The 26,182-nt window shown below is 46.9% G+C and overlaps 1 protein-coding gene across 3 annotated transcripts in view; it reads right to left on the reverse strand.

Annotated features, from left to right (window-relative positions):
• The window catches only part of Scube2 (signal peptide, CUB domain and EGF like domain containing 2), a 73,327-nt gene that overhangs the window by 16,794 nt on the left and 30,351 nt on the right, over positions 1-26,182 (reverse strand). For 2 of the 3 annotated variants that reach the window (XR_005285691.1, XM_038332494.1), the window contains exons 10-16: positions 23,053-23,169; positions 21,775-21,897; positions 21,263-21,379; positions 20,946-21,032; positions 19,085-19,189; positions 14,609-14,764; positions 14,058-14,264 (exon numbers count right to left, since the gene is read on the reverse strand). Coding sequence is in view for 2 of the 3 variants with exons in the window: in XM_038332494.1 (XP_038188422.1) it covers positions 14,058-14,264; positions 14,609-14,764; positions 19,085-19,189; positions 20,946-21,032; positions 21,263-21,379; positions 21,775-21,897; positions 23,053-23,169 (912 nt within the window). In the remaining variant the exon portion in view is untranslated. The remainder of the gene's footprint in view (positions 1-14,057; positions 14,265-14,608; positions 14,765-19,084; positions 19,190-20,945; positions 21,033-21,262; positions 21,380-21,774; positions 21,898-23,052; positions 23,170-26,182) is intronic. The other variant, XM_038332502.1, reaches the window with a different exon arrangement.

Below are 26,182 nucleotides of genomic sequence, written 5' to 3' on the forward strand. Positions count from 1 at the left end.
ACAGTTAGATGTATGCAACCAATAAAATCTACACTTACATTTAAATCTTAACACTTTTGATATTGTTCATATTTTTCTCTTATAATATTTGTGGGTTATTTTTATATGAGTTTGTGACTTGTCAAATTTTATATGTATGGGTGTTTTGCCTTTATGTATATTTGTGCACCGTGTGTGTGCCTGGTGCTTATAGGAGCCACAAAGAGGTGTCAGGTGCCCTGAAACTGGAGTTTCAAATGGTTGTTACCATCATATGGGTGCTATTAATCAAACCTAAGTCCTCTGGAAGAGCACTGAGCTCCCCAAAGAGTTTGTAATTTTGTTATAACTGAAATCTTAGCTGTGAACCCACCTTGCTTCCTCGGCATTCAATATTATAATAAGCAGGGTGAGTATGTCCGTGGCAGAGTCTACACTTGGGACTTAACTCTACACCACAGCCTCATCTGGTTTCTACCACCACGCCTGCTTCTAGCCCATGGCTCATGAAAAGCTGGGCTGAGTTACAGACGAGGCGTTCCCGCGTCATGCTGGATATCACCCGTCCATCCCCGTGTCTATAGTGGGCTGGTAAATAAGAGAGTAACTCTTATAGATTTCTCCAGCCGAGCTGTCATGGAGGCTGGCGGAAAGCAAATCAATGCCGGCCTGACCAGAGTGCCTCCGACCTGCACCATTTCCACAGGAGGAAGAGCCAGCGGCAGAGACCTAAGTTATAACTGTGATCCTAGCGGCAAAGTCAATCCTTACGTGGAGGCAGATCAACACGATTGGCACCAGTGGCTCCTCTGGAGGAAAACAGTGCCCATGTTCAGGCCTAGGCCTGTGTCTCGCTGCACAGGGTACCAGGATGGACACAGGACTGTCTGCATATGGCTCTACCTTGAAGCTTACCCCACCCCCATCCCTTGTCAAGGTTCCACTTGAAGAGGCCTCACATCCTCCCACATCAGTTGGGATTTCTTAACTGATCAAAGGGCTGCCCTGTGGTCAAAAAGACCCTGTTTCTTTCTCCCCACAGTGAAAGGCCTGCAAACAACCCCATCTTGTCAGTCACGGTTTCCAGACAGAAAGACCTAGGGACAGAATCCATGCCACACACCTTCCAGATACACTGGCTTCCTCCACAAGGAACACACGGTGGAACCCTGACTACCAGGATGGACGCATGGGAACGGCGCTGTGCGTGTGCGCTGGATGGGACCTCGATCACATGGCCCAGTTGCTTCTCTCTTCCCCTTGAGTGGCCTGCTTGTGCTGCTGCCCTCGGACAAAGGAGGCAATTGCCCCCAGAACACTTCACCGACACAGTAAAGCTTTTGTGTGCTGTCAGTGACCATTAAAATCCTATTCTCAAATCCCACACAGCTGTTTCTCCTCCTCTTAAAAAAGGAGGAAAAAATACAAGAAAGCCTTTCTGATGCAAAAGGGTAGAAAGCAGCAGGGACCAGGATTAATGGTGACAAAGGGGCCTAAAGCCTTGCCCTCTTTTCAGCCCCCTGGGCTTTGAGGATTTCAGGCTATGGGCAAACACTATGGTCTCTCTGCAGCTAAGAGCGCGAACCTAATAAAAGAGGCCACTCTCCAGCGCCTCACCGTTGTCTTAAGGATTGAGTCTTGACTTCTGATGGAGAGCCACAAGCAGCCCATGCAGATTCCCAAGGCATCCCGGGGTGGCTGCTTTGTCCCAGCTCACAGGCAAGTCTCAAGGCTCCCAAGGCAGTGCAGTGGCCACAGGATCCTGGCTAGAGCCTGCTTTAAAAGAATACCCCAGGATAACAGGACACAGCAACTTATTGTCTTTGCAGGATATTGGGGTGCATTCAGGGTTGCTGTCTGAAAACATCCCCATGGTTTAGGTCTAGAAATGAGCCCAGCTGGGTACCTCCCTTGCGGGGAACCCAAGTGTATGTAACGTTCTCTTCATGCCTAGTTAAGTGGGTCCAAAATTTCACTTCCTTTAAAGTGACTTTTTGGTCCTCAGTTTAAATCCCCCCACCCACTGGAAAGCTGTGCTGGGCCCTCTCTGTGTATTGTCGCCTGATCTTGGAATTTCATTCTTTCTTCTTAAATTTCTTTTACGTTTTATTTACTTTGTGTGTGGAGAGGAGTACAGGCCAGAAGACTACTAGGGGCAGACAGTTCTCATTTGTGGTTTCCAAAGACTGAACTCAAGTCATCAAGCTTGCTGGCTGGCACCTTCACCCACTAAGTCATCCTGCTGGCCCTGTCCTTCGGTGGTGCTCATGAAGAAACATTATGTCTTCATTTAACAATGATACCAAACAAGAACTATGTGTCTAGCATTACTCTAAGAGCTGGAGATGCAGCAGAGAAGGGGATAGATGTGGCCCTATCCTAATAGCGCCCTTGTTCTCATGGAGAGTATGGACAGTAAATAGGCAAAGGAACACAGGGAAGTGCCAAGCAGGGGCATGGTAATGCAAAGTAAACAGTGTCCTGGGACCCAGTGTCTGCGTGTGTGTTTCAGTAAGGTGGCTGGGAAAGACAGTCCCGCCATGAGAGTGTTCAGTACAGAAGACCTGTGTCATAGGAATAGGGGGAGAGGGGTGGGGTGAGTGGAGATGTATTTTAAGGGGCTGAAACAAGACAATTACAGGTTTGAAGACAGCCTGTGCTCAGTGAGACTCTATCTCAGATAATAAAGATAATAAAGAGCGCACACCTCTAATCCTAACACTTGGGAGGCTGAGTCAAGAAGAGCACTGTGAGTTCAAGGCCGGCCTGGGTTACATAGTAAAACCCTGAAAAGCAGGCAAACAATCAAAAACAACAACAAAAAAAAACATAAACAAAACCCAAACCAACCAAACAATATAAAACAAGCAAGGCAGATTGTGTGGGCTCTCGAAGGCCATGGTAAGGAAAGAAGGCTTACGGTGTGCAGAGGTCCTGAATGCACAGACGGTATAACAGAAGTCCTGTCTCTAAGCCATCTTTTGGCTGATGTATGAGAACAGATTGAGGGCAGGAAGGGGAAGGAGAACACTCAGAGCCTGTGAGGACAGACAGGGGAAAGGAGGGTGGTTTGGAACCCAGCCAGCAGTGACAGTGGAGGAGGGGACACTAACTGGGCTCAGGAGCCTACCTGCAGGCAGGGCTGACAGGATTTATCCGTGGGGGAGTGAGGGGTGTGGCAAGGAAGATGCCAGAAAACTCCAGCTTTGGACAGGAGCCACTGTATGAAGAGCAGGGCCGTTTCCTGAGGAGGAAAGGCTGGTGTGGTTGGGGAGGAGGAGGAGGAGGAAACAGGGAGTCTGGTATTCATCCAGTGTTGATCCTCAGGACACCAGCTAGCTCTCTGTGCTCTCCAGGGGACACAGTGCACTTTGAGGGTTTACTAGATGACTCAGAAATGAAAAAAAAAACATTCTTGGATCTTTCTGTATTCATTTCTCCGTATTAAATAAGAAACAAGCCTCCACTGATTATGTATATGGTGTAAGACCGGCCCTCAGTCAATCCACCTGTCCAAGAGTCATGAGACAGTGGCGGGGATGACGGTTCATGTCTCAGCAAAGAGCACTGTGGGCATCACACGACTCTGGCTATGAAGACTCTGGGCATCCCACGACCCTGGCTATGAAGACTGTGGGCATCCCACGACCCTGGCTATGTAGACTGTGGGCATCCCACGACCCTGGCTATGAAGACTGTGGGCATCCCACGACCCTGGCTATGTAGACTGTGGGCATCCCACGACCCTGGCTATGAAGACTGTGGGCATCCCACGACCCTGGCTATGTAGACTGTGGGCATCCCACGACTCTGGCTATGTAGACTGTGGGCATCCCACGATTCTGGCTATGTAGACGGACTGATAAATTCACTTCTTGCCACGCACTCTGAGAAATTACGGTTTGACTGTGTCTAGTCAAATCGATTTAATTGATTATAATATCTAGTTTCAAACCAGGTGATTAAAGACAGGAACCTGTCAGGGTGGACACGTCTTCTACCGCTACTGCTAGCTCTTGGTTAAGCCGTATCACAAGCAAACAGTCACGAACCAATCAGATCCGACAGGAGTTCACATTAAGCATTAGCAACAAAAGTCTGCTTTTGAAACGGATTTACACCAGTGTAACCAACGGTGAACCTTGCCAAGTTGGAAAGAGTCTACCTAAAGAGGAAAGCCAGTTCAAATTATGTGTATTTAATCTCTGCCTTGTTCTATCTTTTGCCACTTATTGTTTATATTAGCTAGTAGTACCAGAAAACAGTCATAAATTCAGATGCATATTAAAGAGACAGAAAGTTACACATTTAAACCATAGAAAGAGAGGAGTGGGGAAAATGAGAGAGAGAGAGACAGACAGACAGACGTATAGCTGAATAGGTCAGTTAGGGAGTTGTCACTATATGGTGGCATTTACTTATCTATTTATTTATTGTGAGCATGATTTGCTCATTTTGTACATGTAAACACCTGTGTCCACACATGCGGAGGTCCGAGAGGGACACCTGTGTCCACACATGCGGAGGTCCGAGAGGGACATGCTGTCTTCCTTAGCACTATCGCCCTGTTTTTTGAGGCAGGGTCTCTCGCTAAACCTGAAGCTCACTGTTTCAGCCAGCCTGGCTGGCCAATGAGCTCCTGGGCTCTGCTTGGCTGTTTTCCAACACTGGGTTGATGCCATATGCAGCCATGCCCAGTTTCTACAATGTGCTAGGGATTTGAACTCAGTAAGTCCTCTCACCTACTGAGCCATCTGCCCAGTCTCTCTGGTGGTATTTAAAACAGAGGTCAACTAAGAAAGCAGGAAGAGAGAGAGGAAGGAGACAGGACTGAGCCCTGGACCCCTGATGCTAGGTACTAGGAAGCTGGGGAAGAACCAGTACTGAAAATGGAAAGGGAGCTGCCATCCAGGTAAAGGATCAGAAGTCTGCAGCCCACAGAAACAGCTTGTTTGCAGTGGGAGGGGCGGTCTGCAGTATCACAGAGCAAGCCCGCATGCGCAGTGAGAGGTAAGGACGGGAGGGGGGGGGGGATCAACAGGAATCCTGGGAAAGCTTCCCCAGTGGTGAGGTTGGGGAAAAACCCAGACTGAGGGAAAGATGGAAGGCAAGGAAGATGGTACAGTCCTTTCAAAAAGTTCTGTTCCTTGGCACAAAGAGGGAAGGACAAGCAAGAAGTCAGTGGAGGGTGGAATGTTTCCTAAGAGGACGTTATATGATGCCAGCAATGATCTCACAGAGAAAGAGGACTAGGGAGGAGGTGGCACACAACAGCAGAACCACATGGGTAAGGAACGGAGGGTGTAGGCCTGGTACTGGCCTGGAAGAGCAGGCCTCAGACACAACAGGAGGGAAGCTGGGGCACGTGTGTAGGGCATGTCAGGAGGGTTGGACAGGGACATGGAAATCTTCCTGCATGCACAGATATCTGTGGACACCTTCCCCAGTTAATCTCAACTCTCAGCTTGACAGAGTGTGGCATCACCTAGAGATGCACCTTTGACTATATCTGTTGAGATGTTTAACCAAAAGGGAAGGCCTATTTTAACTGTGGGTGGCACCATCCTCTGCACTGGGGTCCCAGAATAAACAGAAGAAAGTGAGCTGAGTATCGGTGTTTATCTCTTCCTGCTCCCAGCTATAGATACCATGTGACCTGCTGCCTTATGGCCCTGCCACCACCCACCGTGGAGTGCGGGCCCCAAACTGTGAGCCACAAGAAGCTCTTCCTTTAAAACCTGCTTTTGTCAAGTGTTTTGTCACAGCAGCAGGAGGAATAAACAATGCAACACCTCGGCCTGGAAACTCAGCGGTCCTGGTCCGGGGAACTGTTTCCTTTCCGAGGCTCTGGCTTTGCTCTTTTATTAAGTGGCATCTCTTCCCCCCTGTTATTAATGCTCCAGACCACAGCTGTCCCTCAGTCTCGACCCCATCACTCAGCTGCATCCTCCTCCCTGCCTCTCGCCCATCCCCGGTCCCCATCTCCAGAGCACCCATATCCCTGAGCTCATCATCATCTCTTATTTGAATTATTACAAGAAATTTCCCCCTAGTTCTCCTTTTCACTATACCCCTAAATTCATCTTTATCCTTTTAATTTATTACCTATCTGTGTATGCCTCTCTGTGTGTGTTTGTGAGTGTGCACGCACTTATGTGCAAGTGCATTCAGAGGCCTGAAGAGGGCTGTGATAACCTGGAGCTGGAACTACAGGCATTTGTGAGCTGCCCAATGTGAGTGCCAGGAACTGAACTCCTGACTCCTGGAAGAGCAGCAAGTACTCGTAGCAGCTAAGCCATCTCTGTCTCTAATGGATCCCTCTCTGCCTCACTCCCTTTGACTCCATATTGAGCGTTGAGTCTCCTCGGCATCTGAGTTTCAAGCTTCATCGAGAAGCTTTTTTCCCCCTGCTTCTACAAATCTTGTCTTGTCCAGTGACCACATTCATTCAGCCATTCGACCAACCCGCTGGCTTTTGCTCAGCACCCACTACATGTGGAGCATGGCTGGGAGGGGTAAAGGGACACATGAGGAATGAGTGGCAGGATCAGAGCTGCATCGGAAATGGCTGAGCTTCCCCCAGAACTTTCTCTTGGTGGATCCTGATTCACTCTCTTAACAAATGCCGCCCCTCCTCCTAATGTGCCTCTGACCTGCTGTGTTCTTCCTCCATCAGTACTTTAGTGACATCAGCACCTCTTGTGTGATACACTGAAACTCCCCAGCCAGCCTTTCTGCCTACAGTCCCACCTCTTCCCATGCAGGCAGAAAGATTTTTCTCAAATACACATATCACTCGGACACGTCTTGGCTAAATCTCAGTTCATACAAACCTAGACATATCTGGGAAGAGGGAACAATACCTCTATCGGATTGGCTGGTAAGTCTGGCATCTTCTTGATTAGTTATTGATGTGGAAGAGCCCAACCCACTATGGATGGTGCCATCCCTGTGTAGGTGACCCAAGGGCATATGAAAATGCAAACTGAAGGTAGAAGAGATGACTCAGACATTAAAGGTTAGCTCGATAACCAAAGAAAGAAAAACACCAAGAAAGCAAACAGAGCAAGCCATGAAGAGCAAGCCAGTAAGCTATATTCCTCTCTGGTCTCTTCAGTTCCTGCCTCCGGGTTCTGCTTTGAGTTCTTGCCCTGACTTCTCTTCAATAATGTCCCAATGTGATTGGGACACATAAGCAGAAAGAAGCCCTTTCCTCACCAGCTTGCTTTTGGTGGTGGTGTTTATCACAGCACTAGAAACCTTAGCTAAGACCAACACCATGGTGTGGAAAGGTGGAACTGAAGCTCCTTATCAGAATGTTTCAGGTCTTCTGTGATTGGTCATGCCTCCCCTGAGCCTAATTACCCTACCTGGATCTCCAGGCTCCCAAGGCTGATGTGCAAGCCTAGCTCTGTGCACAACCTCTCTTGTGATTCTCCAGGCTGTGCCACTGTCTGAATGCTCCCCCACCCCACCCACCATCAACAGCGCCTCCCTCCAGACTGGGCTTAGGCATCCTCTTTGGGGAATACATCTCTGTCTGACCCTGCACTGGAAAGACTGTGTGCCTCTCACAAGACGGCTTCTTATTTATCCAGAGCTCCTTTCTATTCTCCACAGTGTGGACACTTAACTTTCTGAGTACAGTATGAAGGGATGACCCAGGGCTCAGCCCTGTTCAGGAGGATACTCAGACTGGAGAGTCAGAAGCATAGGCTCTTGATTCAGACTTGGATTTAGTCTTGTCTCTGACATTCACTTGCTGGTTGAAATTAGCAGGGGAAAGCTTGGCTTCTATGCCTTCTACTCGTCTATAAAAGGACATAACATGATCTTGGAGGGATTAAATGCAAAAATATATACAGAGCACTTAACATAATATGGAACACATCGTAAATCTTTGATAAATGTCAACAGTTTACTAAATTCTGTTCTTGTTATTGTTGAGACAAAGTCTCTCTATATAGATCTCACTGGCCTCAAACTTTTTAATCTTCCTGCCTCAGCCTCCTGAATTCTGGTGTTAAAATCATGTACCACCATGTCTAGCTTATCAAGCACATTTCTTTTTTTTAAATATTTATTTATTATTCATTCATTTATTGTGTATGGGTATTTTGACTACATGTGTGTCTGTGAACCATGTACATGCCTGGTGGCCTTAGATGCCCTGGGACTGGGGTTATAGACAGTCATGAGCCACTCTGTGGTGTTGGAATCAAATCCAGGTCCTCTGGAAGATCAGGCAGTGCTCGTAACTGCTGAGCCACCTTTCCAGCCCCTCAAGATCCATCCCAGGGCCTCACACATGCTCAGCAAGACTCTCCTATGAGCCACAGCTTCAACCCAGGAATCTGTAGTTTGTAAAATAGAATTGCTTTCTTATTTATTTGTTTGTTTTATTTCTATGTGTACATGTTCATGTGTGTATATGTATGTTATTATATGAAGCATATGGGTGTATGTATGTATCTTTGTCAATTGCTCTATACTTTATTTTTTGAGAATGGATTTCCCACTGAGACTGAGAGCTTACTAATTAAGCTAGACTGGCTGATTGTGAGCTCCAATGACCCTCCTGATTCTGCTTCCCCAGAACAGAGATTACGCACACACGCCACCCACCTAGCTTTTTATATGGGTGCAGGGGACGCAAACACAGATCCTCATTCTTGCACACTTTACTAAGTCATGTCTCCAGTCCCAGAATTGCTTTTCTTTTCTGACATCTTGATAAAATTGATCACAGATGGTCTAAAGGTTACTTGAAGAACAGGCTGTCCCCAGTGCCAAATTCATAAATTCACAAATTCATTACAATGCCGGATGTACAAATGACAATAAGAAAGTTTTTCTATTTGACCAAAAGTGAATCTTTTCTTTGGTGTAACTTGTGACTTTAAAATTTATTTTAAAAATTTCTTAAATTATTTTATGCGTGTGCATGCACACGCCACAGCATGTGTGGAAAACAGAGGACAACCTATGGGAGCTGGTGCAATCCTTCCACCGTGTGGAACCTGGGGACGGAACTCAGATCATCATTTCCAGTGGCAAATACCTCTACCCACTGTGGTGGTTTGACTAGGAATGGCCCCCACTAGACTCGTGGGTTTGAATGCTTGACCATAGGAAGTGACACTATTAGAAGGTGTGGCCTTGTTGGAGGCAGTGTGTCACCATGGAGGAGGGCTTTGAGGTCGCACATGCTCAAGCTACACCCAGTGTAAGACCCACTTTGCCTCTTGTTGCCTGCAGATCCAGATGTAGAACTCTCGGCTCCTTCTCCAGCACCACGTCTGCCTGCGTGCTGCCATGAAGATAATGGGCTGAACCTCTGAACTGTAAGCTGCCACCCCAATTAAATGTTTCCCTTTAAAAGAGTTGCCGTGCTCATGGAGTCTCTTCACAGCAACAGAGACCCTAAGTTATCCACGGGACCATCTTGTCAGCCCTAAGCTCTATTTTATTTTTTATTTACTGTTTTGTTTTGAGATAGAGTCTCAGTGTGTAGCTCTGGATATTCTAGAACTAGCTGGGTAGACCAGGTTGGCCTCCACTCACAGAGAACAGCCTGCCTCTGCCTCCTGAGTGCTAGGATTAAAGCTGTGCACCACCATGCCTGACTACTTTTTTTTAAATGATCTGGGGAAGACAATTTAATGTAACTAGACAAAACCTATAAATGTTCTTAGAAGAAGAAATACAATTAATTTAAGACAATGTATTTGTGTGTTCTTACTGATCAAAAAAGTTAGTAATTTTATTATTATTTTCGCTTATTGTGCTTGCAAACATTAAAAGGACCAATGATAAGTAGTTCACGAAAGTGAGGATGTGGGCACTGAACATTCTCATGTAGTGCTAGAAGCAGTGTGCCTTGAGGGGGAACTGGGAAGGTGAGCTGGCAGTATCTGCCAGTGTTGACATATGAGTTACACTTCCAAAACTCTAGGCTTTGAGAATATTGGTGTTTGCACAAAGAAGGCTGGCTATCCACAGTAGCTCTGCTTGTAAAAGGAAAATTAGGAATCATGTCAACATCAACCCATGGACCAGGCTAACAGATACTGCTGTCTTAGATACAGACTGGGACTGGAGAGTGTGTGAGCTTCTGGGCTGAGCCTGGGAACTATGGGTAGGAAAACCCACTGACTTCTGTCCTAGGATGAACTGGGCCACTGCTATCGCCCTGAGGTCATTCCCTCAGCTCCCAGCCCTCACCATCCTGTGCTTCCTTCTAATACCTGTAGGGGTTTTTGTTTTACTTCTTATTCTTTTGCCTGGAATGCTTTTCTTCCAAGCATCCCCATGTTTTCTTTCTTTCCTTTGTGTGTCTGCACCGTTGTGCTTTGCACTGGGGTCTTCCCTGAGCACATCTGCATGCTGGGGAACACAATCCCTCCCTGCTCCTCACCATGCCAGGGATCCTTCTGTTTCCCTTCCCAAGTGACCTGTTCTCCATATCCTTGCCATTGTTTGGCCATAATCTGTGTCCTTGCTTATGAGGTAACCCACCTGCTTCTTCCTCCAAAAATTGTAAGCTTCAAGAGGGCTGAGGCTTTTGCTAGATCCACAGTGGTACCTAGTACATACACAGTAGGAGTTTAATAGATAGCTATCGATGAATAAAAGAACGGTTCAGTTTTATAAATGCATAAAAACGTATAGCCAACTTTAGCAGTGCTGGGAAGCAGGGCTGAGATGGGAAGAATGCGCCCTGCTATTCATTGCTGTACCATTTGAGGTACACAAGCATGGTGGCTTCCATTCCCCTGTCAGGCCGTCCGAGACAGCTTGCTGGGCCCTGCTATGGTCTGGGTATGGTTTAAATGACACGTGTTGAAATGTAATATTAATTAAGAATTAAGGTAAAAAAAAAGCTAAGCTAAGATCTTTAGAGGTGGGCTTTGGGGAGAAATGATTAGAATTATATAAACTCATGAGAATGGGGCCCACGTGATTGAACACTGCTAGCTAAACAAGAATGGGGAGAATAATGTCAGCTACAGGAGGCTGAGGCCGGAGGATCAGTTACATTCATAAGTTCAAGGAGCCAGGACTACACAAGACACAAACAAAACAAAACAGGAAAAAAAGAGAAAATTCAAGAGCTCCATGTATGCCCAGATCTCCTGCCATCTGAGGCCTGGGCTCCTGAGACTACGACCAGAAGAAAGCCATCATCAGATGTGGCCCTTTCACATCTGAGATGCAGAAGCATAAGCCAAAATCAACCCTTTTCTTTGTAAAGATAACCAACCTCCAGTGTTTCATTATAGTAACAAGAACAATAATAAACAGAAGCTGAAAATACTTTCTAAAAAAAACTAAGGCCTTTCATTGATAGGCTTGTCTCCATTGCATGTGCCAACGGGAGTTCAGACATAGCAATAAGCCTGGCAATTTTTAGGGGTTCTCTTCTTCTACCACGTGGATCCCAGAGATCAGACTCAGGTCTTTGGTCTTCGCTACAAGTGCCTTCACCTGCCAAGCTGTCTCACAGTCTCCCAAATCCTTTCTAATTAGTATACCTGACCCTTCTTTGTACCCGGATCTTCCCTTTCAGACCACTTCTGTGCTGTGTCTGCCACAGGAAAGTCTTCAACATTGTTGTCTGACTTGGTCCCATGTTGGGTACAGGATTCATTTTCAGTGTTAGAGGAAGCTTTTGAGGAGACATGCCATGCTTCCTCTTTAAGAAACAAACCCATGCTAGGTGGTAGTGGTTCATACCTTTAATCCCAGCACTCAGGAGATAGAGGCAGATGGGTCTCTGAGTTCAAGGCCAGCCTGGTATGCAGAGCGAGTTCCAAGACAATCAGGGCTACACGGAGAAGCCCTGTCTCAAAAAAAAAAATAAAATAAAATAAGAAAGAAAGGAAGGAAGGAAGGAAGGAAGGAAGGAAGGAAGGAAGGAAGGAAGGAAGGAACCTAACCAAATGTAGCTGATAGGCATGCCAGGGACACATTCATATACCATAACAACTTAACTCTATTTGGTGTTCCCCCCCCCCCCCCGTAGGCTTGTGGGCCCAGAGGCCTGAGCTAGTAAAGGCCTGATCCTCTTCTTGGGCCTTTGCTCCCCTAAAGCACACCCAGTCGTAGTACTGCAAACAAGATCCCTGAGGGGCCACAGGCCTTGACTCTAGTCTTCTTGAATTCCCGACTGTCCACAGTCTTCCTGACAAAGCCACAGTCCTTACTTATCCCAACAGGCCTGGAAACGGGGGGCTGCTACTCAGCTTCCAGAGACCAGAAAGAGGACCTGCCTGGATGCTTGCCCAAGAGTTCATTCCACTCACCCTGGAAAGCAGGGTCACAGCAGCCAGCTCTTGTCACTAATTTTGGTATGGAGACTGGAACTCTGAAGAGTCCAAGTGAGAATCCAGCCAGCTGGGTTTATTACCCTCTTTTCTTCTTAAGAAAATCAGCTGGAATAAGAGTCAAGATGATCTGGGAACTGGCCCCTTGGGGGCAGTTACATTCGGTGTTCTCCAAGTTTTGGCGAAGCAGCAGATTGGAACTGTGGCTCTGGCTGAGAGCTCTCCAGAATGAAGCTATTCAGCCATATGCATACAGAAACACCAGCATCCTACCCTTTACCTATGCGCCATCCCTCAGGCCCAAGCGTCTCGAACAGATGTCTGCTTCTGGGGGGATCTCCTTACTGAACTTCACCTCACACATGGAGTGAAAACGAGCTTTGGAATTAGACTACAAATTCAATCTTTAAAAAGAAAAGCTAGCCGGGCGGTGGTGGCGCACGCCTTTAATCCCAGCACTCGGGAGGCAGAGGCAGGCGGATCTCTGTGAGTTCGAGGCCAGCCTGGTCTACAAGAGCTAGTTCCAGGACAGGCTCTCAAAAAGCTGCAGAGAAACCCTGTCTTGAAAAACCAAAAAAAAAGAAAAAAGAAAAAAATAAAAAGAAAAGCTATTATCACTTGGGGGCATGCACAGGGTATGTGTGGGGTGTACATGTCCATGTGTGCTTGCGCATGCGTGTGCACATATGTTGGCGGTCAGAAGACAACCTAGAGTGTTGTTCCTCAGATAATATCCAGACTCTCCTTTCGAGACAGGGTCTCTCAGTAAGACCTGGGGCTTCCCGGTTAGGCCAGGCTGCCCAGCCAGCAAGCTCCAGTGATTGTCTGTTCTGCCTCTCCAGCACTGAGAATACAAGAAGATACCATCAAGCCTGGCTTTTTATGTGAGTTCCGGGGATCAAATTCAGGTCCTATGTTTGCATGGCAACTGTTTACTGGCCCGAGGTATTTCCCACCAATGAGACTTTCAGCAAGAGAACATAGACCTCAGCGTTCAATCTGTTGCCTGTAGGAGATGCTGGTCCCTGCCTGGTAAGACTATCACTCGATCAAAGGAGCTGGGGCAAGGTTGTGTTCCTAGCAGATAAGAACCAAGTCAATCATACTTTATAAGAGCCCCCAACTTCCCTCTGCAAGGCTTCTCAGGCAGTCTCTCTTGTAACTGCACAGAACAAACCTCACATCTGACCACCCTGGAGTCTCTTGCTGGATTTAGAGACTGGCATTTGTTCTGAAACACGCAAACACAGACCGACAACACACCATGCATGGAACTGAGACTGCTTGGAGCCCTATCCCAAAGCCTGGGTATCTGCAAGGCACCTGCGTGACTTCTGGCTTTGCCTTTGCACAAAACTGTGGACAGAAATGAGTTCACTCGTTATCACCAGGGACCAATCCAAAGAGTAGGAGCTACAGAGACCATGACGTTAGAGTTGTCTAGAGGCGCACACCAGCCGGGCAGTGTTGCCAAGCCTGCATTTGTTTTTCTGTCCTTTGGTTCCACAGACACCACCTACCACAAGCCGGCAAACATGCCAAATATGAGGGAAAGACAGGTAAGTCCCACCTCAGCTCCCGGGGAGCTCCAGGGCTGGTGAAAACACAGCAGCTAGCAGATGAGAAAAAGCATCCCTGGCGTCTCAGGAGTGAGACCAGAGAAGGAAGGTGGCCCACGTCTCTCACTGGCTCCCTTGCTCACAGGCCTAGCACTCCCGATAGGCCTGTCAGTCATCACCTTGGGCTACTCACCACACTGGTTTTCCTCTTGATTCTGACCCACTCCACAGGACTCCTCCCGCTGTTCAGATGCTCGGAGGGACTTTTTAGCCATGTTGAGGTCCATGCCCAAGAGCTGCAAGTGAAATTGTTCCCTGTGGGCAGCCTTCTTGAGCGTGCGGATGGCTTTCCGTAGTCGTTTCTCAGTCTGTTTTACCAGGCAGCTCAGATTGCAGGAGGCTGTGGAAACGGGGACAGGTCCTCAGGCTGCAGTGAAGATGTCCAGGCTAGACCCACCGACATCACAAGTCCCCTGGAGCTGCGAACCTAGCAAGCTGGGCAGCATTCGATTCAAACACAAAATTCTGAGAGCCAAACGGTAGCTTTGGGTTTTATGAAGTGGAGGGGAAAATCTCTCCATCAGGTTCTAGACCAAGTGAGTGTTATTTGTGAGGGTAGAATCAAACAGGATATACTTGAGGGTTTACACTAGTTTCTGCCCCCTAGGAATGATGGAATGGAAGGCAAAGAGAGAAGAAATGAGTCTCGAGAAGCCTGGCACCGCAGACGGCTTTCAGACCAACCTGTCACCTCCTTTTTGTAAGTTTCCCGTTCAAACTCAACCGTGATAAACATTTCCTTAGGGGCACTCGGTCGGCCCAGGGCTCCTGGGACTTGCTTGCCAGAGCTGCACGTGAGGTTTGCGTACTGGAAGCTCTCTTTTACTGAGCTGTGCCTCTCTGTATGAAGAAACAAAACGATCGGAAGCCAAGTCCTGACAGACCACTGAGCTGAGCATTCGCTGGGGCTCAGTAAACATTTCATTACAACCCTCTGGGGACCGCGTGATTCACTCCACATGCCGAGCCATTGCCAGCCCCTAGCCTGGAGCCCTGAGACATTTTCATTACTGTGTAACGTTACAGTCTAGTTCTGGAACAGTCTCCCACTGGCCAGCCACATAGGCGGAGAACAAGAACCAGAGGGCAGCAATTGTTCTGTATTTTTGATGATGGTTGGCGAAGGTACTAGATGTTCTCAAAGCTGGACTGGGATGGCCTGATGCTGAAGCTTCAGACAGGAAATGAAACAAAACCAACCCCTCCTTCCTGTCCAAATGACCTTGGTGCAACTCCATTCCAAAGGAAGAGACAGAACAGACATTAACAGTAATGTCTCATTTTAAACAATGACAAAGTAAATGGCACAAAGATTCAACAGAACCAAACAGTATCCATGTAGGGTGATGGTGGAAGGCTTGCTCTAAGTCAGGCTTTGCAGCCAGGTGGTGGTGGCCCATGCCGTTAATATCAGCACTTGAGAGGCAGAGGCAGACGGATCTCTGGAGTTTGAGGCCAGCCTTGTCTACAGAGTGAGTTATAGGCCATTCAGGGCTACACAGAGAAACCCCGCCTCCAGAAAAAGGAGATGGACCTTGTACGTCCCTATTCTTGATTTTTCGATTTTCATGGTGTCCCCTCTGCCCAGTGCTTCTGATGAATCTGTTGATTCAAAAGACAAAACTGAACCAAACCAAACTACAAAGCAGGACCACATATACACAAAACCTTCTTGCATCTCTTCTAAAACTGATTTCATTGAACTAAAGGTTATCTGTGCTATAGTCTTTAATGACAAAGCAATAGACCATTGTGGTCAGAGGAAGAGACAAATTCATTTTCTACCTATATTTTCCCCCAAACTTTTATATATATATATTTTTTTCGAGGCCCAAAACTTATATTTAAAAAGCATTTTTATTTGTGTGTGTGTGTATGTGTGTGTGTGTGTGTGTGCCACATGTGTGCAGGTGCCTACGGAGGCCAGAAGAGGGCATCAGATGTCTTGAGCTCAAGTTACAGGCAGTTGTGAGTTGCCCAACATGGGTGCTGGAAACTGAACCTGGATCCTCTAGAAGAGCAGCCAGAGTGCTCTGAATCTGAGCCATCTCTTCAGTCCTATTTTACATTTTTAAATAGCTAACCTCAAAGCCTAAATGGATGTTAAATTTGAATTTGTTTTCCTTTCAATTTTCATGTGTGCGTGTGTGTGCGTGTGTGTGTGTGTGTGTGTGTGTGTTTCCAACAGAGTTTCTTTCTGTAGCCCTGGCTGTCCTGGAACTTGCTGTAGACCAGGCTAGCCTCCAACTCTGAGAATCTCTTGCCTCTGTCTCCTAAATGCTGGGATTAAAGGTGTGTACCATCCCTGCCTGACTTCCCATATCTATATGAAAACTACTTTTACCTTACTTATTTATGCTGTGGTTACACTTTTGTGTGAGTGCATACATGTCACGGCTCACACGTGCCATGGGGGTGCGTATGGAAGTCAGGGGACAGTTCTCACTACCGTATGTGTGGGTCCTAGGGATTAAACCAGGCTATTGGCTGGTAGCAGGCTTCTTTACCTGCTGAGCCATCTCACGGCCTAACACTACTTTATTTATTTTGTTTTTACACAAATTTTGCCCTGTGTTCCAGGCTGACCTGGAATTCACTGTGTACTCAGAGCCAACCTTGAACTCACAACAGTCTCCTTCCCCGGCCTTCCAAGTGCTGGGATTGCAGGTGTAAGTCACCACGTTTAGTTTGACACTTTGTATCTTGAAGTAAGTTTAGATTTACAGAAGAGCTGATGAAAAGTACAGCCTCTTTGCACACCCTCCTCTGAGTTCCTCCTAGTAGTTAACATCTTCAGCACTGGTCCAATCTATGAAGTAAGCTCCAGACGGAGTCTGTTTTTTAAATAGTACTTTCCTGGGCAGGAGAGATTGCTCGGTAGTTCCTGCAGAGGCCCAGAATTTGATTCTCAGCACCCACACTGGGTGGCTCACATCTCCCATGGAAGTCCAGCTCCAGAGAGAGCTGACTGGGCTCTGCCGGCTCCACACTCACATGCACACACTCTTCACACACGTGTGCATAAATAAAAATCACTTTCTAAAAATAAGTCATACAGCCTGGCTGTGGTGGTACACGCCTTTAATCCCAGCACTTGGGAGGCAGAGGCAGGCGGATCTCTGTGATTTGAGGCCAGCCTGGTCTACGAGAGCTAGTTCCAGGGCAGGCTCCAAAGCTACAGTAAAACCCTGTCTTGAATAAAAAAAAGAAAGAAAGAAAAGAAAAATAAGTCATACTGGGGCTGGAGAGATTAAGAGCGCTGGCTGTTCTTTTAGAGGACCTAGGTTTGATTCCCAACATCTACAGGGTGGCTCAGAAATGCTTGTAATTCCAGTTCCAAGAGATCAGACACCCTCTTCTGGCCTCCTTGGGCACCAGGCACATATGTGGCACAAAGATACACATGAAGTAAAAACACCCATACACATAAAATAAAATTTAAAAAATAAAAATACTTTCCTAATTTAAAAGTAAAAAAAAAAAATTGACTCAGCCCTAAACAGGACATTCATATCAGCCGTTAAGACTAGGTAGCATCTCAAGAGAAGAGATAAAATGAAAGTAAGAGCCGGAAGATGGGGAGGAGGCTGTGACATACGGAAGACGGGGAGGAGGCTTTGATGACATACTTTCTTTTGGCCATGACACAGCCAACGTGAACATGATCTCACTGCAGCTGCGGCAACCTGCAATGGGCCGCATGGAGCTCAGAGGGGCTCATGGGGCTCAATCCCTCCCTACAGAACTATGTACTGACAGATTCTGAGGGAGGACAGCCATTCTCCTCAGCTCTGTACCAACTAATGCATCCTCAGCTTCCAATGTTTACTCCAAGCCTATGGGTATACGGACAGCCCTGGTTGAACTCAGTCACAAAGCAAAGCAAAAGGGCTTGAATGTGGGAGATCAACTCACAAGGAAGGGGACAGGGGAAAGGGACAGGAGGGAAAAGAGGGTGGAGGGGCGTCAGTCATCAGGATGCAATATATGCATGTATGACATTTTAGAAGAGCAAATTTAATAAAAGTTAAAAAAATATAAATATGAAAAGAGAACATGAAAAATACAGAAGAAAATCAGAATCACCCACCATATATGTCTTACCCAGACATAATCACTACTAATAATATAGTCAGCTTTCTGGGGCTTTTTCCTTCAGCTCCATTTATATACAATTTCGATTAGTTAGACATATAGAATTCTACTATCCCCCTTTCTATCACTCTTTTTGTTTGTTTATGTTTTGGGAGACAGGGTCTCTCTGTGTAGCCTTGGCTGTCCTGAAACTTACTCTGTAGATCAGGCTAGCCTCAAACTCAGAGATCTGCCTGCCTCTGCCCCCTGCCCCTGAGTACTGGAACTAAAGGTGTGTGCCACCACACCCAACTACTATCTCGGCCACATAACAAGACACCTTCTTACGCCATTAACTTCCTTTGAATACATATTATTAACAGGTGTACATTTCCATCAATGGAGGCACCAAAATGCATCCTGACTGTACACCAGTCAGCAGTCAAAATAGCTAGCATGACCTTTAGGTTCATTTGTTTCAGGGTAGACTGGGGGAATAATCTTCCTAATCTATGTCTTGATTTATCTTAAACTCCACGAGTATTCTCTGAGGTTCCCATGGAAAGGAAAGCTAGGGAAGAAAGCAGCACAGTTCGCCTGTTCCAGTAAGCGTAGCCATCCTTGGAAGACATTTGTTTTCCTCCGAGCCCTGGGGCCACAGTTTCCAAACAGCAGAGCAGCCAGAACCCTGGACATTCTGTCTGTTCACCGGTGTTGGCATTCCCAAGTCAGTCCCCTTTTATCATAGCTTACGCTTCAACCAAACCCTAAGATCAGAAACATTAACCCAAAGCATCACAAGTGGCTGATTCATCTCAAGCCCCATTGACTCGGATGAGCTCCAGTGTTTCCCCAGAGCCTCAAGAATGACCTCACAAAGGACTTCCTGGGATAAGCCCAGAACCGCACAGGGGTTAGTGCAGGCTCCACTCCTCCTGGAGAGGAATGTCCCCGCAGATCCTGAATGGCTCAGTGCCATCTGACATGTGCTTGCATCAGCTGGACAGCCATCTCCAGCTCAGCTGGTCGCAGGTCCCTCACCCAACATGCAGGCAAGCTCCCTGCACCAGCCATCCAATTCCGTACCTGGTAGCGTTGGTCGCGGGCCCTCGGGAGACAGCTTGACCTTTTGCAGACTACACTTGCCTTCATTTAGCTTAAAGGTTACACTTGTCCTGACGGTGATGACATCTTCAGAAAGAAATAAGTAAAAAGAAATTACCTTCACAGGCAACGGAGGGAACACCCAGAGGGTGGTGACAAGCTCCTGCTGGCTGGGCCTCATTACATGTTATAGATGATGAACCCCTCTTAAAATGACCCAATAAAGGTTTGGATCATGAACTGTCCATTGGCACGCACAGGTTCACCTGGAACCTCCTCAGAGTTAAACTTATCTCAAGAGAGAGATGGCTCCAATGTTTAAATGTAACAGAGAAAGGGCCCCAAACAGTCTCCACAGCCAGACGAAAGATGAGGTCATTTTTGTGTCTCCCTGAGAAGGAGGGCGAGAATCCTTCTACTTGAATCTGGATAAGACTGCTGGGGGAAGTCTTCCGTGTGTGGCTTCCCAGAGAGGACAGGGCTGGCGGGGCTGCCAATCCAGATGTTGCTACCACTTCTGAGTCTGGGATGGAGTAATGCAGAATTCTGTTCTCCCAAAATAGATCTTAACTATATGCTTTGCTGGAGCCTATGCCTCTAATCAAAAGCCCTCTGATCTGTGAAAACTTCAGCACATCCCTTAATCTTCCCCATCTCAGGTTGCTCAGGTGTTAAATGCACACAGTTAAGCAAACACCTGTTTTACCTGGATATTGTTAAGGATTAAATGAGGTAATGGCAAAAATAAATGTTTAGCTGGTTTCCTGGTACGTAGTAAGGCGTAGTAAGGACTGCTAGCTATTTTCTTACCGGTGCTTAGAGCATGCCAGATGAACCAGACCGTGTTTCCTCCTCTGCCCTGATCCTAACATCCATCAGAATGGGCAGCAAAGAACAGCACTTAAGACTCTGAACTCAAAACTGCTTGAGTTCAAATCCTGGCTCCTCTAATTTCTTTTCTGAGTCACTTTGAGTAAGTTCTTCCATCCCTCTGGGCCTTGGTTTCTTTGGTTAATGAGGATAATAATAAAACTGATGCAGCCAAGTGTGGCAAACTCACGCCTATAATCCCAGCTCTTAGGCAGCTGAGGCAGGACTATTATGAATTCAAGGTCATCCTGAACTACAATAAGTTCCAGGTTAGGCTGGGTTACAAAGTGAGACCTGCCTCCAATATTTAATACATAAAAGTTTCAAGTGGATTAAACAGCCTGTACTGTGGAATATAGTGTATAGGGTCTGGAGTATTTTAACTTCTAAACTACCATCTTGCACGATATTTCAAACTTTCGACATCTTTATAATACAGACATCAAGATATAATGTAATTCTCTATTTGGACAGTTTTGTAACAAAACAGCAAACGTGTCCTTCTCTGGGAAGACGAGGCCTCCAGAAAACAGTGAACTTTTATTCTTAGTACTGTGACAAACTGGGATAGGTCCGGGTTTCTTTCTTACGCCAGAACCCCACTTCTGCTAGTCTGTCATGCCACCTCCACCAATGTCACATGTCCAGGCATGGTCCCTGTACTGGGCCTTTAAAGTGCTCTGGGATAGAGCGGATTTGGGATCCTCGGACTGTTCTCTCTGTGGCCCTCTTTCAGTACTGTGACCCACCCAGGTTGAACAGGACCTCCAAGTACACAGGGGACACTCAGTAAGTATGGTTTCCACAGGTAGGTGAGAGATCAGACACCACAGCTGTGGACAAGAACACCCTGTGATGTGCTCAGAGCATCCAGATAAGAAAAGAGCCAACAAAGTCACCCCCGTGAGCAGCACCCCAGAAAAGAAGCCATTGAATGCAATGAGCCCCTACAAGAGCACAGTTTGGTAATTACCCCCAAAATCAGAGTCATTTGATTTTTGCTGTCTGCTTCTGAGAGAAGAGGAAGAGCCGCAGGTGACAGAGTAGGCCTCTTGCAGTCCTGACAGATAGAATGTGGAATTGTCAAAACGTGTAAGCAAGATGACAGGCTATCCTGGTAGCAATTAAAGTCACCCCCACCCCACTCCACATAGGCCGCTAGAAAAATACCCAGGATATGGGCTCTCAAAGCGTGGGCCTCTGGTGGTTCAAGACCCAGATGCCCTTTGAGTCTATCCAACACCTACACCTACAGGCCCTGCCATGAGGACTATGCCAGGATCCACTCACCTGAAGAGAGGTGGATGCCAGAGTGACATCTTAGGAAGCACCTGTCACCTCCACCACTCTTACCACAGTGCAGGGACACACTGGGTGTCGTGCTGGCGGGCAGGAAGCCCTTCACTTCTAGACAGGACAAAGAAGCACGCACGCAAATGTAATGAGAGCTGAGGACACCAAAGGCCCCAAGGAAAGACGGCAGAGCTGACCTCCCTCCCCAGCCTCGCCTCCCACCGAGGTCAAGGGGACACTTGTCTGCTGTTCATGCAGAGAAGCAACCACGAAACAGAAGCAAGCTCCAATCTAGGCAGAAGCACAGAGCTGAATGTCAAGGAGCCTGCAAGGTACCTCCTGGTTTCGGAACTTATTAAAGACCAGCTGCTGCCGCTCCAGGGAGGGGGACTCCATGGGAAAGGTGCACTTTGGGCCCAGTGTAGTGTGTGGAGCATACAGAGTCTCAAATCCTGGACTCAGGGTGAGCCTGTAGCCACGTGGGAACTAGGGAGGATGGCACCTCTTACCCACGCAGTCTTTGTCATTCCAGTGGAGCTTGTACCCTGGATGACACTGGCACTCGTAGCCACCCACTGTGTTGACGCAAACTTGCTGGCAGCCTCCATTGCTGACACTGCACTCGTTGGTGTCTGTGGAGCCAAAAGGGTCCCCTGTCACAACAGTAACATCAAGGGCTGACTGCACTCCCCACTGGCATATGAGCCTGGGTTGGGAGGTTTGAGCCACTGACAGGAACACCCAGGAGGAAACACACCACTTTCGGATGTCCAGACTCAGACCCTACATGGGCTTTGAACTTAAAACGCGTCATCCTCTGGGCTACATAGCAAGGGAGACACAGAATTAAAGCTCCCTATTTGACTCTTTCCATAGCTGAGAGAGAAGAAAAGTTGTGTGCACCTACCCGTCCCCAATAACTTGGGACTGAACTCAAGCTGGAAGGTTGACATCTGACATCTGTGTTCAAGGGGTGTCTCACTGGGGTCTCATGATAGACGGGGTAAGGTCAGGGATGCTTTTAGATGTGCCAAGAATGTGTGGAAAGAGAGAAGGGAGACACTATCATCTACAGCAAAGTAAGCAAAGTACCATTATCTGTTTTTCTCAAACACAGGGCATGAGAACTGGCAGGAAGTGTTCCAGCCTGTGGTCCTCAATCCCACAGATACCTAGAATCACCATGGTGACCTTAGACTACTAGGTCTGGAGTCTGGATCTGTTCTCAGTGACTGCTGATTGCTGGGGAAGTAGAGTGAGAGTCAGTTGGCACAAAATCTGACTTATCTATACCACAGTCTACTTGACCGTGAGGGTGTGAGCCATGAGCACAGACTGTTAAATGGGCACAGAATGAAGAGACAGAGTCAACGCCACCTTCCAGATCCAAGCCTAACACTAGGGCTTGAACCAAGGCTTTGCAGCCCGTGCTCGGGCAGAACAGAACTATGAGTCTGCTTGGTGCCCGGCCAAGCCTCTCTGAAGACAGCAACATTATCTTCCGCTGGAAAGAAGGAGTTATTGTCTCAGCTCCTGCAAGAATCCCGTTCTCCAAATAGGAGCACAAGTCAATTCACTGATGAATCCACAGCTGACAGAGCTCAAGTCCTCTGTGCCCCATTCCATACCCAATGTGCTAATGGGGTAAATATTAACGTATTTCTTTAGTGGCTTCTTTTCTTGTTGCCACTGCCCATGAATGCACTCTTTGTCCCGTATAAGAAGATAAACCTCAATGGTGGCCCTGCTCCCGAGCTCGGGCTCCCATAGAGGGCTGGTCCACTCACCTCCACAGTGGGTGAAGCCATAGAGTGTGTAGCCTCTGTTGCAGGCACAAACAAATGTACCAGGGTGGTTGATGCAGCTGTGGTCACAGGTTCTTTCCAAAGAGCATTCATCCACATCTGTAATCATCAAAGAGAGAGGGGAGCTGCTGATGCCAACTCAGCTGTGTGGGTAGAGGCGTTTGTAGCAATCACAAGTTGCTGACGAACTTGAAAACAACACAGGTAAAGAAGACTGATGAACCCATTGCTTTGCTCATCTGTATCAAAGACTGTCGAAGAGCCGGCATAATTACAGTCCTTCCCACGTTCCTTGGCTGTGAATTCTTTTTCAAGATTTATTTTTATGTGCATTGGTGCTTTACCTGCATGTATATGTCTGTGTGAGGGTGTCGGGTCCCCCGGATCCATGTGGATGCTGCGAACCAAACTGGGTCCTCTAGAAGGGCAGCCAATCAGTACTCTTAACCCCAGTCATCTCTCCAGCTGCTTGGTTGTAAATTCTACTACAAACTATACTTGCTTTGATGTTCATGTGATCTTTCTCACTCACTCATGTGCAGGGATGAGAAATTTAAGTTATATAAATTGTGGTTGTTTTCGTTTTTATCAACTTGACACAAGCTGGGTCACCTGAGAAGAGGGACTCACAACTGAGAAAGGGTCTCTATCTGACTGGCTGGCAGACAAGTCTGTGGAGCATTTTCTGGATTAACAACTGATGCAGGAGGATCCAGCCCACTGTGGGTAGTGTCATCCCTGGGCAGGTGATCCTGAGTGGTATAAGAAAGCTAGCTGAAGGGCTGGAGAGATGGCTCAGTGGTGAAGAGCACTGGCTGGTCTTCCAGAGGTTCTGGGTTCAATTCTTAGCACCCACATGGCAGCTCACAACTGTCTGTAACTCAAATTCCAGGGGATCTGGCACCCTCATACATACAGGCAGGCAAAACACTAAAGCACATAAAATAAAAATAGCATTTAAAAAGAAAAAGAAAGAAAGCTAGCTGAGCAAGCCACAGGGAGCAATCCATTAAGGAGGATCTCTCCATGGCCTCTGCTTCAGTTCCTGACTCCAGGTTCCTGTCCTGACTTCCCTCATTGATGGGTTGTGATATGACATGTAGGCCAAATAAAGCCTTTTCTTCCCAAGTTGCTTTGATCACAGTGTTTAATCACAGCAATAGAAAGCAAACTAACATAAATGAAGGCAAATGAGATGCCTAAAAATAGGTTCACAGTTGGGCAGTGGTGGTGCACGCCTTTAATCCCAGTACTCAGGAGGCAGAGGCAGGCAGATCTCTGTGAGTTCAAAGCCAGCCTGGTCTACAAGACAGCTTCCAAAGCTACAGAGAAACCCTGTCTCGAAAAACAACAACAACAATAAAAAAAAAAAAAAAACAAAGCCAGGTGGTGGTGGCGCATGCCTTTAATCCCAGCACTCGGGAGGCAGAGGCAGGTGGATCTCTGTGAGTTCGAGGCCAGCCTTGTCTACAAGAGCTAGTTCCAGGACAGACTCCAAAGCCACAGAGAAACCCTGTCTCGAAAAATCAAAAAAAAAAAAAAAAAAAAAAAACCAAAATAGGTTTATAGCTTAGTTTGTAAATAATAATTTATAAACTAGCCATTCATTATCATTTTATCTATTTATGTCTAAATGGTGAAACAAAAAGAGAAAACGCTTTGGTTGGAGACAGTTCTGGCTACTACCTATTTCTCATCTTACAGAACTACTCTTCTGGCCCCCAGAAGCTTGTTGGTCCTGTGTCTTAATGCCCTCTGTGTGATTTTTCTATGAAAGATGCTGAAATCGGGTCGGTTAAGGCACAGAGTGGATCTACTTGGAAAATCTCTTGTTCTGTTACTCCTCTATGGTGGAGGATTACCTTGTTACTCTTCCCAGTGTCCTCTATGTCCCTGGCTCAGTGGGGATATATCCCTAACAGCAAGCAGAGCCATGCACACTGACTCTGGAAGCTGCATCTGTGGACCTCACCATGGGTTTTTCTGTCTCACTCCTAGAACTCTTGGGACTGTCTTAATTGGTACCTCCACATGGATAAACCTGGGTCAGTCAAATGGATAAACCTGGGCCAACAGCCACAGCATTGACTAGACCACTTTGTCTACACCAAACACGCCTTGAAAAGCTATAGTAATAAAAGGCAAACACGTTAGCCAGATGTGGTAGTGTGTGTCCAGACTTGGGAGGCACTTGGGAGGTCAAGGAAGTAGGATCACCGTGAGTTCAAGGTCATTAGCTTAAGCAGTTTCCAGGCCAATCAGGATTCAATTCAACTCAAAATAACAACAGTGAGCAGGGATCGGGGGTTCGTGGATTAAGAAAAATGAAAATGCAAAATACAGAAGGGGAATTCTTACAAAGCCCTTCTTTCCTGGATTTTCCCAGCAATCCTGACAGTTTCTTCAGCAAATTCACTCTGCGCAAATATTTGTTCTACCAAGAGCAATGGTGGAAAACGAGAAAAAGTCGGTTCCTTCCTGGCACTCGATGCCATTCTGTGAGATCGGTTAACTTCAGCCAATTGCTGACGAAGGGCCCTCGTTCAGTAGCTGACTTTGGCTGCTCACTGTGGACCTCTGCTTTGCCAAAAATAATGAGATCACTTTCCTAATTCCTTTTTAATGTGTTTACACAGCTTAAACATATTTCTTGCCCTATACATTATGAAACATTGTATGGAACAGCAAATTTGCTTTCCAAGTCAAACCAAAGAAAACCACAAAATAATTATCTAGAATTAACTCACTGAATTTAAAGGAGAATGTATTTGAACTGCCTGGCAAATTATATATTAAAATCAAAGGGAAGGCACTCTGTAAAGTGTCTTTCTTAAAAATTGTTCCATCATTTGTCTTGTGTGTGTGTGTGTGTGTGTGTGTGTGTGTGTGTGCGTGTATGTGTTCATGTGTGCTATGAAAGCTCAGAATCAGAGACTTCCTCGATTGCTTCCCACCTCATTTTTTGAGACAGGGTTTCTCACTGAACCTGAAACTTGCTGATTCTGCCAAACTGACTGGTCATTCAACTCTAGGGATTTTCCTGTCTCTGCCTCCCATGACTAGAATTACAGGTATACACTGCCCGCATCCAGCTTTGTAGGTGGATGTAGGT

This window comes from Arvicola amphibius, chromosome 1, assembly GCF_903992535.2.
Source record: "Arvicola amphibius chromosome 1, mArvAmp1.2, whole genome shotgun sequence".
Classification (NCBI taxonomy): Eukaryota; Metazoa; Chordata; class Mammalia; order Rodentia; family Cricetidae; genus Arvicola; species Arvicola amphibius.